This window comes from Hemicordylus capensis, chromosome 7 (assembly GCF_027244095.1).
Source record: "Hemicordylus capensis ecotype Gifberg chromosome 7, rHemCap1.1.pri, whole genome shotgun sequence".
Lineage (NCBI taxonomy): Eukaryota > Metazoa > Chordata > Lepidosauria > Squamata > Cordylidae > Hemicordylus > Hemicordylus capensis.
In genome coordinates, this window is record NC_069663.1 from 15,139,903 (window position 1) to 15,154,110 (window position 14,208).

Genomic DNA, 14,208 nt, shown 5'->3' on the forward strand with positions numbered 1-14,208 from the left:
CACAGACGGCCACTGCTGGCACTACTCAGAGGGCCCCCCCCCAGGTGGAGAAGGACCGGGCTAGATCCTCATGGCCCGGTCCTAAGAGCGCCTCTGTCTGCACTTAGTCATGGAGTAAGAGCTCTACTTTCCTGGGCAAGATGCTATAAACTCAAGATGCTATAAACTCTGAGCCACAGTCCCTACTTTGCATGCAGAAGATCCCAGGTTTAATCTCTGACATTTCCAGTAGGGCTAGAAAAGAACCCTGACTGAGGCCCTGGAGAGCCACTGGTCAAAAATCATCTTTATTACGGCCTTAGACCAGGATAAGCAAAATCAAATCATCTTTATTACGGTCTTAGACCAGCATAAAGTAAGTCACAATGGCATAATGAAATAACAGGTAGGTTGCAAAGGCATACAAGGCATAAAATGACACAAAGAGCATGAAAAGGACATTAAAAGGACATAAAACTCCCTAGATCCTAAGATCTCGAATCCCGGGGGCCTAAATCTCAGAATCTCAGAATCCTGGAATCTTGAAATCCTAGAATCCCAAAGTCTTAAAATTCTAAGATCTTGATATCTAAGAAGTTACAAAACTATAAAACTGTAAAACTTTAAAATGTTGGTTATAAAATGCTATTTTTAAAGTGCTGATGAGTGTGCTACAACTGAGCTGCAAGGTTAAGAATGGTGTCCACTCTGATTAGGTCTTGTTGTCTGTCAGGACCCAACAGATGCCACCAATGGTCTGGCTTAGTATAAGAAAGATTCATAGACTCTGACTGGTCTCAACTACTCCAGGGCTTGTTCAGCGAAATGGGAAAAGGTTACAAAGCAATTTGCACATTAGAGCAGTAGTGAAACGTGAGCTCTGTTCGGTTTGATTCAGAATTAGTGTGGTATTTCTGAGTTTCTCAGAGATGTCTTGGGGAAAGCTCATCAGAAAGAAAGACAAGAGCAGGGTCTGTCTGAGCAATTATTAGTGTCCAGGTTTTTAATATAACCCCTGCTAACTCGGCAAAGAGGCACCTTTTAATATGTCAATTCTCTTTATTTAGCAGGGGGAGAGTAACTGGCCCTCTCCACCCCCAGCACAGGACCTCCAGTGACTGTTGCTGGTGTCTATCTTATGTTTCTTTTTAGACTGTGAGCCCTTTGGGGACAGGTTTCCATCTTATCTAGTTATTTATTTATTTATTACAAGTGAGCGCGACATGCTTGTGGCCGACGTATGCAAGTGCGCTGGGTACTTCCACTTACTTTCAGACTGATGAGGGGATGGGGAGGCAGGGAGGTATGCTGCCCCCCACTGGACCGATTTACAATGGAGCGCCAGTGGGATGAAAGCGGCGGGAGGGGTGAGTGCACCCTCCCCTGCCCTTAACGTCACCCCCCCTCCCCATGTACAAAATTCCCTGTGCTGGTTCCATGCACATCCCTAGATGCAGCAAGCCAGGAGGAGGGCTGAGGTGATGAAGTAATCTTCTCTGGTCTCCTCTGTAATTCTGGGCATAAGAAAGGCCAGGAACACACCACCTCCCCATTGGAGCCTTACACATGCCTGGCTCTCCTATCCAGGCTGGGTGCTTCTCCTTCCCTGCTGGCGGATGTACGATCAAGCTATCTCTCTCCAGATACAATGGAGAGCGGATGGATTTCCTGTGTTTCCAACAGCAGCTCCCCTGGCTCTGCCACCTCTCTCTCTCGAACTCGGTTCCGAGTTGAAAGCATCGTCTCTTTGGCTTCCACAACAATCAGTCCAGTTCGGTAAACCGGCTCAATGGCAATTCCACCCTCTTCCTCTCATCTCTGGCTTTGCTTTTTTTGGTTCTCATTCTGGATTCCCTTTTGCTAGCTCCCCTTCCCACCCCACCCCCATCCCATACGGCTCTGAGCAGCTGACGAAATTGCCAAGAAAAGTGGCACCATGTGAACCCAACGGAAAAAGCGAATAAATATGGAAGCAGATGCTGTTACGGAATGCTGTAGGATTCCTGCCAGCTGCGATTCTGTTTTACGGCTGTCTTTGGGCTCCACATTCTGAGGGCTGAACATTTTGCTTCCTGTTCTGCAGGCTCAATTACTCCTTCCTCTATTAGAATAGACTGTATTAGCATTATGGGCACCGTATAGCATGTGTGTCACGGTGGCCAGCAGTTCCTCTGTCAGCCAGTAGAAGGCAGGAACAGTGCACGTGTTTGTTGATATGTAGTTTTTGCTGCCTTCTGCCCTGCAGAAACCCTGATTTTCCTGGTGAGGAATCTTGGAAAAGACCGCCATGTGGCTGCATGTAAATGAAATGAGTAAATGCCATTAATAATTAAAGGCGCTGCTGTCAAGAAAACAATTCCAGATTTAAATAAATGGATTGGTTTTGTTACTTACACAATCTAAGGCTAGTAAGATAGATAGGATATTTAAAACTTCTCATTTGTTTTATCCACGCATTCCCAGCTTTTTCATAGTGGGTGTGGAATTGACGTGCCTGTTAGAATGTGCCGTCTCAGTCAGAGTCACATCCAAAGGGAGCGAACTAATATTTCTAATCTCTAATATCTGAGACAGTGGAGTCTGTTGTATGGGGTCATGATTGGATTCAAAGAGGTTCCGATTTTATTCCCTAGGATAGTGGCTAGAACAGTGCTTCCGGATGTCTGCCCTCCAACTGTTTTTGGACTACAACTCTCATCATCCCCAGCCACAGTGGCCAACAGTCAGGGATGATGGGGATTGTAGTCCAAGATCTGCAGGAGGGCTGAAGTTGTGCAGCCCTGGACTACAGCATTGAATTTAGACCAGAGAGCCTTGAGTTCATATTGCTGCCAATCACAAGGCTTACTGGGTGCCCACAGGTCAGTCATTATCTGTCATCATACTCTACCTTGCAAGGTTAGTGTGAAGATAAAAGCAGACAGTGTATGCCACCCAAAACTTCTTGGAGGAAGGGAGGGATCTATATAAATATAATTTACAGGAGGACCTCTTTATTCATGGGGGTTCTGTTCCCACCTATTTCTGCTGATAACGAAACCACAAATAAAGAGAGCTTAACCATATGGGGATTGGGGGGAGGAGGGGTTAAGTTCCTAAGCACACTGAAGTGTGTTGAATATCAGGGGTGTAGGGAGCTTTGTGAGCCACCTAATGGCACAGTGGGGAAGTAACTTGCCTAGGGAGCAAGAGGTTGCTGGCTTGAATCCCTGCTGGTATTCTTTCCCAGACTATGGGAAACACCTCTATTGGGCAGCAGCGATCTAGGAAGATGCTGAAAGGCATCATCTCATACTGAGCAGGAGGAGGCAATGGTAGACCCCTCCTGTATTCTACCAAAGACAACTATGGGGCTTTGTGGTCGCCAGGAGTTGACACCAACCCGACAGCGCAACCTTACCTTTTAGGGAGTTCTGTGGGGCCCAGGAGACAAAGTCGAACCCGCCCCCTCGGTGTTCCTTTGTGCACACAAAATGCATGTGTGTGTCTGCCCCTGCATCTGAAAGGGTGCTCCCTTTCAGTGATTCCACCAACCGCTGACAGGGGGAAATGAAACCATGCTGGAGGTGGGGCTGTGACTGCCCTGTTCTTGGCACTGGCCCGCCCCCTTGCATCTGACATCAGACATGGGGGGGCAGTGCTTGGGGGCGGGGAGAGTCCACTCCTTGAGAGCCAGTGTTTCATTGAAACGATGGCTGCAGAGGAGAGGGACGTGCCTCACACTCCCAGCTGGCGAGCGCTTTGCTCACCGACTGGGTGCGGGAAGGGGGCGCCCTGGCTGAGGGTGAGGGGCAAACTTGCGGGGGGGGGACCCTTGGGGCCTGGTGACAATTGTCCCTCCTTTCTCAATCGTCACTACGCCACTGCGGAATATCACAAGGGGGAAAAGGGTGCAGAGCAGAAATAAGCACAGTACCTTGGTCTGGTTCACAGAGTGCTGGGGAGTGTAGACCTTCTCAGTGTTTTCCTCCTAGACATCTTGAGAGGGCTCTGTCTCTCTTCAAGGGCCCTCCCAGCACTGAGAAGAGCACAGTACTGTGCAGAGATCAGCACAGTGGGAAATGGCTCTCACATTGAAAGGGTCTTTTTTTTACTCAAGTGGCCCCTGGTTGTAAGACAGCGAAGATCACTGTGTTATGGGATGGTGGGTAGTACCCATCATAGGGAAGAGAGCTGGTCTTGTGGTAGCAAGCATGACTTATCCCCTTAAGCTAAGCAGGATCTGCCCTGATTGCATATGAAAGGGAGACTAGAAGTGTGAGCACTGTAAGATATTCCCCTCAGGGGATGGAGCCACTCTGGGAAGAGCATCTAGGCACCAAGTTCCCTCCCTGGTGGCATCTCCAAGATAGGGCTGAGAGAGATCCCTGCCTGCAACCTTGGAGAAGCCACTGCCAGTCTGTGTAGACAATACTGAGCTAGATGGACCAAGAGTCTGACTCAGTATATGGCAGCTTCCTCTGTTCCTATGTTCCTCATTCCCAAGCCCCCAAGATGCAAATGCTGTTTGCTACACTAATGGCCTCGGAGCAGCCAAACAGCCTGCTAAGCACAGTTTAAAGTCAGAAGCAACTCTCTGTTAAATGATTCGAGGAACTGAAACTGGAAATTAAATGGTTTAAATCCAGGTGGAGCTAGGAGTGTCGAGGCAATAAAGGCTTAAGGGAAGCAGCTAGCAAGTTTGCAGGCAAGTAGCAAATAATTATCAGGGTCTGTTTGGCTAGGAGGCAGGCAGCTGAAGTGCTGAGGACGTAGCAGTGGGTGGGATGCAGGAGAGTGACGGGAAACCGAAACTCACTTGGAGGTCTCCGGCATCCAGATGGGGTTTATGCATCGCACCCTTTGTCACATCAGATGCAATTTGCAAACTGAATTATAGCTGTCATCAAGTACGCAGCCGTAATTCATAAACATGTGCACTTCCAATCTGGGCTGTAGGAAAGAGGCGACAATGAATGGGATGCAGCTATAAGTGATTGCGGGTCGGCCCATTCTAGACAAAGAGGCCACATTTTTTCATGGGATGATGGCAGTCATTTATCCTGCTTCATAACTGTTTTATTGGTTGTCTTTGTATCCATTTCCCCCCCTTTATGGTGATTTTGCAAGCCACCTTATGGCCCCACGTGATCAATAAGAGAGACTTATGGTTATGATTGCTATTAATGGTACTGTTACATGCAGGAAAAGCCATCTGGACTGGATTCCAAAGTTGCTGCTTCTGTTGCCTTCATTTAGCTGCCGGTAATCTCTGTAAACACTGTGCAAATGCAAGTTTCCAATGGCTTGTGAAACTCATTAAGTGTCGGGCAAGACTGCACAACTTCGACGCTCCTGGAGATGTTGGCCTACAACTCCCATCATCCCTTATTGACCACTGTGACTGGGGATGATGGGAGTTGTAGTCCGACATCTGCAGGAGGGCTACTTTGGTGCAACCCTGCAGTAGACCAGCCTTAGTATGCCACACACACTCCACCAGGTCATCGCCGCAGTGTACAATCTTGCCTCTAGGGCAGACATTTTGACAAGTTGCCAATTCCACAGACTCTCTTCCCCTTCGACACCTGCACTGCTCACTTAAGTGGAATGAAGGGGGAGCCTGATGCTGAGACATGTGGTAGCAGACATTTGTAGGCCAGTGAGCTGCTTTATTCTACGAAGGGAATTGCTTGCTAGTCCTAGACCCCTCTCAGCGAGCAAAGAGCCACGTTTTATAGTGACAATTTTCTTAGGATTAGCAGGGGGAGAGCAACTGGCCCTATCAACCCCAGTGGTGGTTGCTGGTTTCTATCACATGCCTCTTTTTTCAGGTTGTGATTCCATTTGGAACAAGGAGCTCTCTCCCTCCCTCTCCCTGGCCAAATGCACATGGAATTAACGCAGAAACAGGGGTCCAATGGACCTGCGGTTCCGTGCCCACTCCCACCACTCTCCTGTCCAAATTCAGATGCTCAGGAGAGCTGCCTCTCTGCAGTCAATTAGACTGCAGACAGGTGGGGGAGCTGGCTGTGTGGGCTGCTTGACACAAGGACCGCCTGCACAGCCAGTCAGGCTGGAGTGAGGGAGGAGCTTCCTCCAACTCTGGTCCCATGGGACCGAAACTGAGGTGCCAGCATTCGGACGTTATGCTGGTGCCGCAGAACCAGAGTTAAAGGTGGCAAAACTCCACTCTGTGGGGAGGGAAACCACGGGTCCCTTTTCGCCCTTAGCTTTGGTTTGCCAGATTAGGATGTGTGGCTTCAGAAACCACAGGTTAACCTCTTTTCTCTCTCTCTCTCTCTCTCTCTCTCTCTCTCTCTCTCTCTCTCTCTCTCTCTCTCTCTCTTTCATAAACTGCTTTGAGAACTTTTGTTGAAATGCTAAATGTTCATTGTAGTTTGTAGTAGTAGCAGAAGATATTTCTGCAATTTGCCGAGGGTACCATGGGCTGCACTGAAGATCCCACGGGCCTTAAAATTTACCCAGACCTGAGTTAAAACTTTGAATTGAGCCAGACCTCTCTCTTTTACACTGGAGAGGCCTTTTCTTCCAGGCTAGTTGCCAGAGAGAGCAGGACCCAAAGTCATTCCTCCTTTTAATACTGTATTTACCTGAATCCAAGTCTAGGTTTTTCCAAGTTCTTTGACATTCGAAATCAGGGGGTCACCTTAAATTCAGAGTCCTCTTCCCTTTGGGTAAATATAGGTATAAGCTGTATTTAACCTCTGTTTTTTTTAAGGGGCTCGTGCTAAATTCAGAGTCATCTTGTAGTGGGGTAAATACAATAATGATGACTAACTAGGTGAAATATAAGTTTGTGTCTTCAATGCCTTTCCTGGGCAGCTGCTTGTCAAACCTGGGGGATGGCAGAACATTCAATAGCAATTATTTGCCAGGAGAAGCCTGATCAGCATGTGTCTCCGGAGGGGGTGGAAATAGCTGCCATCTCTTCCACCTGCTGTGATACCCAAGTCTTCATTGCCTGGCATTTTGATGGAATTCACTGTTCTTGGGGACAAATTCTGGTCTAATTTGATCTAAACGTCCTTCCCAGATCCCCCGCGTATTCATCCCCAGTTATGACAGGCAGACTCCACCTGTCAGTCTGCTCCAGAAATAATTTGGGAAGCTTTGATTACTTTGCTGAGTGTCCAGCAGATGTTGGGCAAATAAATGATCCTTTGATTTGAGCCCGTAGTGGGTTGGAGCCCGACGGCAGCACCCAACGTGAGCCTTTGCTACCATTCCCTTTCCCACACTGTCCAAGATGGTGCAGCATCAGGGGCTCTTGTGGGGGCACTATGGTCTTGTCTTTTAGGCCCTAGGCACTGCTGTGAGTGTGTAATCATGCATGGGCTACAGAGGATCTTGGTGGTGGATAGTTGCCATCTTTCTCCCAGTTCCCTTCTAAGCTAGGGCCATACAGCTTGAACCCTCCAGCTCATCTGAAAGAGCCAGAGGGGCGCCAAAGGAGGTGGCTTGAGTTGCTCCTCTGTCTCCCGTGCTGCCTACAGACTGCCCATTTGTCAGGTAAAGCTGCGTGAACCAGGTCCAACCCCGCCACCCCCGCCGCAGCTCCTTAGGACCAGCTGCTTCTGCCTCCGTAGTGGTTAGAGTGCTAGACTAGGACTGGGAAGACCCGAGTTCAAATCCCCATTCAGCCATGAGACTTGCTGGGTGACTCTGGGCCAGTCACTTCTCTCTCAGCCTAACCTACTTCACAGGGCTGTTGTGAGGAGAAACCTAAGTATGTAGTACACCACTCTGGGCTCCTTGGATGAAGAGCGGGATATAAAATGTAAAACAAACATAGAAAAACAAACAAACAAACAAACAAACATCAACTTTTAAAGATCAGAGCCAGCATGGTGTAGTGGTTAGAGTGCTGGATTAGGACCAGGGAGACCCGAGTTCAAATCCCCATTCAGCCATGTTACTTGCTGGGTGACTCTGGGCCAGTCACTTCTCTCTCAGCCTAACCTACTTCACAGGGTTGTTGTGAGGAGAAACTGTAGTACACCACTCTGAGCTCGTTGGAGGAAGAGTGGGATATAAAATGTAAAAACAACAACAACAACAAACTCCCCTCCTTCCCAGCCACAGTGGCCAATAGCCAGGAATGATGGGAGTTGTAGTCTAGCAACAGCTGGGGGGAGCAAGTTGTGCAGCTGTGCTCTAAGTGACATGATACAGTGGTGGTGTTCTGAAGAGCATTGCGTGGTAGGGGATGGAAGTCAGTAGGAAGATCCCTTTCACTGTTGCCTCCACTGTGAAGCAGAAAGCAGCAGCAAAACATAGCTCAGCCCTAACATGCACACGCACCCTGCCACCTATGGGTCAGTAGGGCAGACCCTTTGAATGCCCTACTGATTTCCATTGGAGAGCTCTCTTCATCCAGGCATAATCTATTGATATTTATTTTTCTATGCAAACCACTTTGAGAACTTTAGTTGAGAAGTGATATATAAGCATGAATCATTTCCCTTGCTAAGCAGGGCTCATGTAGGTTTGCATTTGAATGGGAGGCTACATGTGTGACTCCTGTAAGATATTCCCCTTAGGAGATGCTGCTGCTCTGCCTGCTTGCATGCAGAAGATTCCAAGTTCCCTCCCTGGCAGCATCTCCAAGATAGGTCTGAGAGAGACTCCTGCCTGCAGGAGAAGCTGCTGCTGTCAGTCTGTGTAGACAGCTAGATAGATCAATGGTCTGACTCAGTAAAAGACAGCTCCCCATGTTGCTAGATAAAGCATCTGATCTGCTGCAAATCATGCCTTTTATCTTTGCATGGGAACGACACTATGGATTCTGCTCCTGGCAGAATGTTCTCTAATTGAGATGCATAAGTCCCTTGCATTTTGAGGAATCAACCATTAGTGGTATCTGCTGCTTGGGAACTTTCATCAGTATCGAAAAGAGGGTGTCGCACCCATTCGGCCAGGGCGGAACTGTCCACTGTAGGGTTCTGTTGTGCCAACGTGTGGTTTTGTTCACATGAGATGTTATAGTTGAACTAATTGCTTTGCTCAAGAAATGAAACAATGGAAGGGTGTTTATCAGATGTGCAATGGAACCTCTCGGGCCTGAAACAGAAAGATATATGAACCATAGCTCCATCTGATCAAGCTGGGTTCATGCTAACAATATTGCAGGCATTATGTCTGAAGGATGCACAGACCTTGACTGAGCAACTTCCTTTTGTGGTCGCCACTGGTGGATCGTTCTTTATTATTTTGATTACCTATAAGCTATATCAGGTCACTGTTGTGTGCAAGACTCCGCTCCAGAAATTAAATTGCATGTGGGTTCATATTCCTCACAAGGGTGTTGTAACGGCCATATTTAAAGTTAAATACTCAAAAGCAAAACTTTCATAAAATTCCTAGTTTGCTTACACAGTAGATCCTTGATACCCGCAGATCCAGCATCTGTGGATTCACGTATACGCGGTTGGGCAATAGACACCTGACCTCGGTATATGCAGGCTAAAAATGGTTTTTAAAAGGGTTAAATCCACACATCTGTGGGTTGGGGGTGGCCGGAAATGACCTTGGAGGTCATTTCCATTTGCCATTTTGAGTTCGGGAGCCATCTCATGGCTCTTTTTTATTCTCCCCCCACCCACACACAAATGCAATTTCCTGCTGATTTCCTGCTGATTTTTTACTATTGGGAAGCACTGCTGGAGACCCACAAAGTGCTAGGGACCCGTGAACCACTTCCCCCTACATTTCTAGGGCCATTTACCCCATTTGGGGGACTTTTTCCAACCTCTGGGAAGCTAACCCCTGGATTTCCATCACCCCAATGATCCAGTATCTGCGGTTTCTGTATCTGAGCAATAGCGGAGAACGGAACCCCTGTGAATATTTAGGTTCTCCTGTATAGTTTCTATTACAGCATATATAAGCATGAACACAAACAGAACTTAAGACATTAAAACATAGCATTGATTACATAAGGTATTTCATAAAGTAAAGACGCCTTTTACGTACTTTCAAGCTGCAAAGAAAGAAGAGTCAAGTGAGGAAGCCCAGTGGGGACCTGACTTTAGATTAGCATCTCCCCATTTTAATCCTAAAATTTATCATGTCTCTATAAAGTCATACCTTAGTGCAGGGATTCCCAACCTGTGGTACTTCATATGTTGTTGGACTACAACTCCCATCATCCCCAGCTACAATATATTGTGACTGTGGATGATGGAAGTTGTAGCTCAGCAACCAACACTTCTGGCGTGCCACAGGTTGGGAATACCTGCCTTAGTGAGTGTTCCCATCCTCTCTTAAAAGGAAACTTGTAGTCACATACACATTTGTTTACTGCTTCTTCCTTGATTTATTGTTAGTTGACTCACATTTAACCTTCTCACTAATCCTTATGTTTGAGAAGGAAGAGCAAACACCTCCTAAAAACACATTCCGAAAAACAACAAGAGCAAAGACTGAAGGTTAAAAAAAAGGTTAGAAGTTGGTCATCATTTCTAGGCCTAGCAGAATCAAATTAAATAAAGAAACAAGTTGTTCTAGTAAGAACTAATCTGCCTACTTTCCTTTCTCTACAACTGGATCAAATTTGGTTCAAATTGGTTAGGTGGTCCGCAAGTTAGACCTCTTGCACCTCCAATATCCATGCATCCATCATCTTGGATAGGGGTGCATGACATCATCACAAACTACATGATTGGGGTGTCCCTGTGTATCCCTACAGCTGTAGCAAATTTGGTTCAAATTGTTTAGGTGGTTCACAAGTTAGCCCACTTGCGCCTCAAAAGTTTACATGTCCGCCATCTTGAATCAGGGTGGATAACATCATCAAAAACTGCACCATTGAGGTGTCCCTACAAATGTACTCAATTTGGTTCATATTGGTTCAACTTTTCATATTGCTCCAGGTGTTGCAAAGCTGATGGTGGGGACACACACATGGACACACAGAGTGCCGGGTGATCTCATAAGCCTACTGGAAAGTAGGCTAAAATGGGGTGGAGTTATTCCTAAAACCCATCACACTGCATCCTCCTCCTCCTCTCTCTTCATGCTAGGCTCCTACCTGATGGTCAACTCCTCCCAGCATGCTCCGGGGCAGAAAGCTCACATCCTCTTCCAGACACTGAGTGAGAATGACACCCACTGTCTCCAGTTCAGCTACTTCATGTACAGCCGAGATGGGCACAGCCCTGGGACGCTGAATGTCTATGTGAAAGTGAACGGAGGCCCGCTGGGCAGCGTGGTGTGGAATGTCTCCGGCTCCCATGGGCGTCAATGGCACCAAGTCGAACTGGCTGTCAGCATGTTTTGGCCCAACGAGTACCAGGTGAGCCCAGGATAACCTGGAGGAAGCTAGAGGGGAGGGAGGACTTGATTGGAATTCGGCACTCAGAGGCTGGGGTGAGATCCAGATTTGGGAAACAGAAATGTGATAGAGCAGTGGTTCTTAACGTGGGGTCCACCAGATGTTGCTGAACTACAACCCCCAGTATCCCCAATAAATTGTGGCTGGGGATGCTGGGAGTTCTAGTTCAGGAACATCTGGCGGACCCCCATGTTAAGAACCACTATGGTAGAGGAAGGGTGGGGGAGTACAGAACCGGAGTGGAAGGAAGATGGTGTGTAAAAGGAGAAAACAAGAGCGTAAGAAAGAGACGGATGGATGTGCTTGTTGTGATGTGGGAGAGGCAAGGTAATAAAGGCGGGGCAACCCATATTTAAGGGGGGAAATCCCAGGCTTGCATTATGCAACATGCCCACTTTCACTAAAAAGGCGGGGTGTGTGTGTGTCTATGACATTTCCATAGCCACGTTATGGAGAATCACCTTTGCCTCCTCTCTAACGTCAGCCAAACTGTAGTTCAAAACCCTGTTTCCATTATCTGGCTGTTTTACACTCCGAAAGATGGAGGCGAGACAACGTCCTTAGGTTCAAACAAAGACCACAGCTTTATTTACCTACGTTAAAGGAACTGTGGAGATAGAGCAACTTTTCTAATCTTCTTACAGCCTCTGGGGTGAGGCTGCAGTTGCTAATTTCTCCCTCACCTCACCCACCCACAAGTTTCAGCCGTTTGGAGAGCCAGTATTGTGGTAGCAAGCATGAATTGTCCTCTTACCTAAGCAGGGCCTGGCCTGGTTTGCATTTGGATGGGTAACTTCATGTGAGCACGGTCTGCTCTGTCTGCTGCTGGCTATGGCCCCATCTCCTTATTTTATGTATGTATGTATTTATATTTATGTAAACTGGTTTGGGAACCTTTGTTGAAAAGCAGTATCTAAATGTCCGTCGTATTCGTCATATTGGTTAAGACTGGAAGCTGCCTTACCAAGTCAGACCATTTGTCTATCAAGCTCATGATAGTCTACACTGACCGGCAGTGGCTCTCCAAGCTCCCAGGCAGGAGACTCTTGGTGATGCCAGGGATTGAACCTGGGACCTTCTGCATGTAAAGCAGATGCTCTACCACTGAGCTACAGCTCAGTATCCATCCCCTACAGCAAGCAGTGCTTACACATAATTGCCCATCCAAATACAAACCAGGCTGGACCCTGATTAGCAAAGTGAACAATTCATGCTCACTGCCGCAAGACCAGCTCTCCTCCCCTGACAAGTTATCTCTCTGATTTCTCCTCAGGTCCTGTTTGAGGCAGTGATTTCCACTGAGAGCAGAGGCTACCTCGGCCTCGACGACATTCTGCTCTTGAATTATCCCTGCTGTAAGTATTTCTGTGCCCTGATGGCCATCTCCCTCCTGACACGGGCTCATCACAGATCTCTTGCACTGCCAAGCACTCCTTTCTTTAATGAGCTGCTTTCCGGTGCTCTTGTTAGTTGTCCTCTGACAACATTAATGACCTCCTGTTTGGAAAAGGCCAAGGAGAAGATATTCCATCTAATGCAGTGGGAAGGAATGGTGTGTGTGTGTGTGTGTGTGTGTGTGTGAGAGAGAGAGAGAGAGAGAGAGAGAGAGAGCAGCCTTTCCTGCCCCCCCACCTTGTATAGTGGAGACAGTTAATAATATATGTTAGCAACTAAACTGCTGTGTGTTAGGAGCATGGTCTCCCGATCCTGTGGTTTGAGCCAGCCAGCAATTAGGAAAACATTATCCAGCAACTAGTGAAACATCAGTCTTCCCCCGCTTTGCTTTCTGCACCTCACAAAAATGCAAGCAACCCCAAATTCTTTTAGAACTGGTGTTCACAACCTTTTAAAAACAAGCATACCCCCTTCTGTCACAAATCTTCAGCTCTGGTACGCCATAGAACAGGGCTGCACAACATCAGCCCTCCAGCTGTTTTTGGATTATAACTCCCATCATCCTTAGCCACAGCGGCCAATAGTCAGGACTGATGGGAGTGTACTCCAGCATCTGTAGGAGGGCTGAATTTGTGCAGTTCTGCCATAGATATTTTTAGAGTGTATGTATGCCCCTGGTGGTGCAGTGTTAAAACTGCTGCCCTGTAACCAGAAGGTTACAAGTTCGATCCTGACCAGGGGCTCAAGGTTGACTCAGCCTTCCGAGGTCGGTAAAATGAGTACCCAGAATGTTGGGGGGGCAATATGCTAAATCATTGTAAACCGCTTAGAGAGCTTCCAGCTATAGAGCGGTATATAAATGTAAGTGCTATTGCTATGTATCACAAATCCACAGCCTGCTGAATGCATTGAGGTGTCAGGAGCTGCCTCTGTGATCCCATTTCCCCCTTTATGCATGTCCACATCTTATAGATTTAGTGCTTGAAAGGGCTCTTGGTCTGTAAGTATCCTTTCCTGGCCGCCAGCAAGGCCAGGCCAGTCTTCAGGACCACGGAGAGCTCCAAGGGAACGAGTTGGTCCATCAGAGCCCCACCTTCAACTTTTATGTCTCTCATCCCTGACTACTTCCCTCAGACTCCACCTGTCTGCTATAGAGTGTTGCTCCTTGAAGGGAAAGCTCCCAGACTAGGAGTTGAGAACCTCATTCTCTCTCAGATACCTCTTCCCTCATGGCCTTCCTTCATGGGCAAGCAGGTGTGGAAGAGTGAGAGGTTTCTGAAATGTCTGGGTTGAACCCTACAGGTGATTTTGACTCTCATTCTTCCTGCCAGGGCCTGGATCCTGCACCTCAGCAGCTAGTGTTGGTGCTGGGGATTTGTGGGCTTTCCCCCCATTAGAACTGACTCCTGCCTGTTGCTTGTGGGCTGGGCCATGACCATAAGGCAGTACAAGTTCTCTTTACTACTAAGCCATATTATGTGGGTATGCAGGACGGGAAA

At 47.6% G+C, this 14,208-nt stretch overlaps 1 protein-coding gene and 1 non-coding gene across 13 annotated transcripts in view; one reads left to right on the forward strand and one right to left on the reverse strand.

Annotated features, from left to right (window-relative positions):
• Nucleotides 1-14,208, forward strand: part of PTPRU (protein tyrosine phosphatase receptor type U) — a 462,898-nt gene that overhangs the window by 214,257 nt on the left and 234,433 nt on the right. For all 12 annotated transcript variants that reach the window (XM_053267787.1, XM_053267777.1, XM_053267779.1 and 9 more), the window contains 2 exons: nt 11,004-11,275; nt 12,588-12,669. In XM_053267787.1, coding sequence (XP_053123762.1) covers nt 11,004-11,275; nt 12,588-12,669 — 354 coding nt within the window. The remainder of the gene's footprint in view (nt 1-11,003; nt 11,276-12,587; nt 12,670-14,208) is intronic.
• On the reverse strand, nt 12,362-12,430 carry TRNAV-UAC (transfer RNA valine (anticodon UAC)). Its single transcript has one exon. It is a non-coding gene; the product is annotated as a tRNA-Val (tRNA).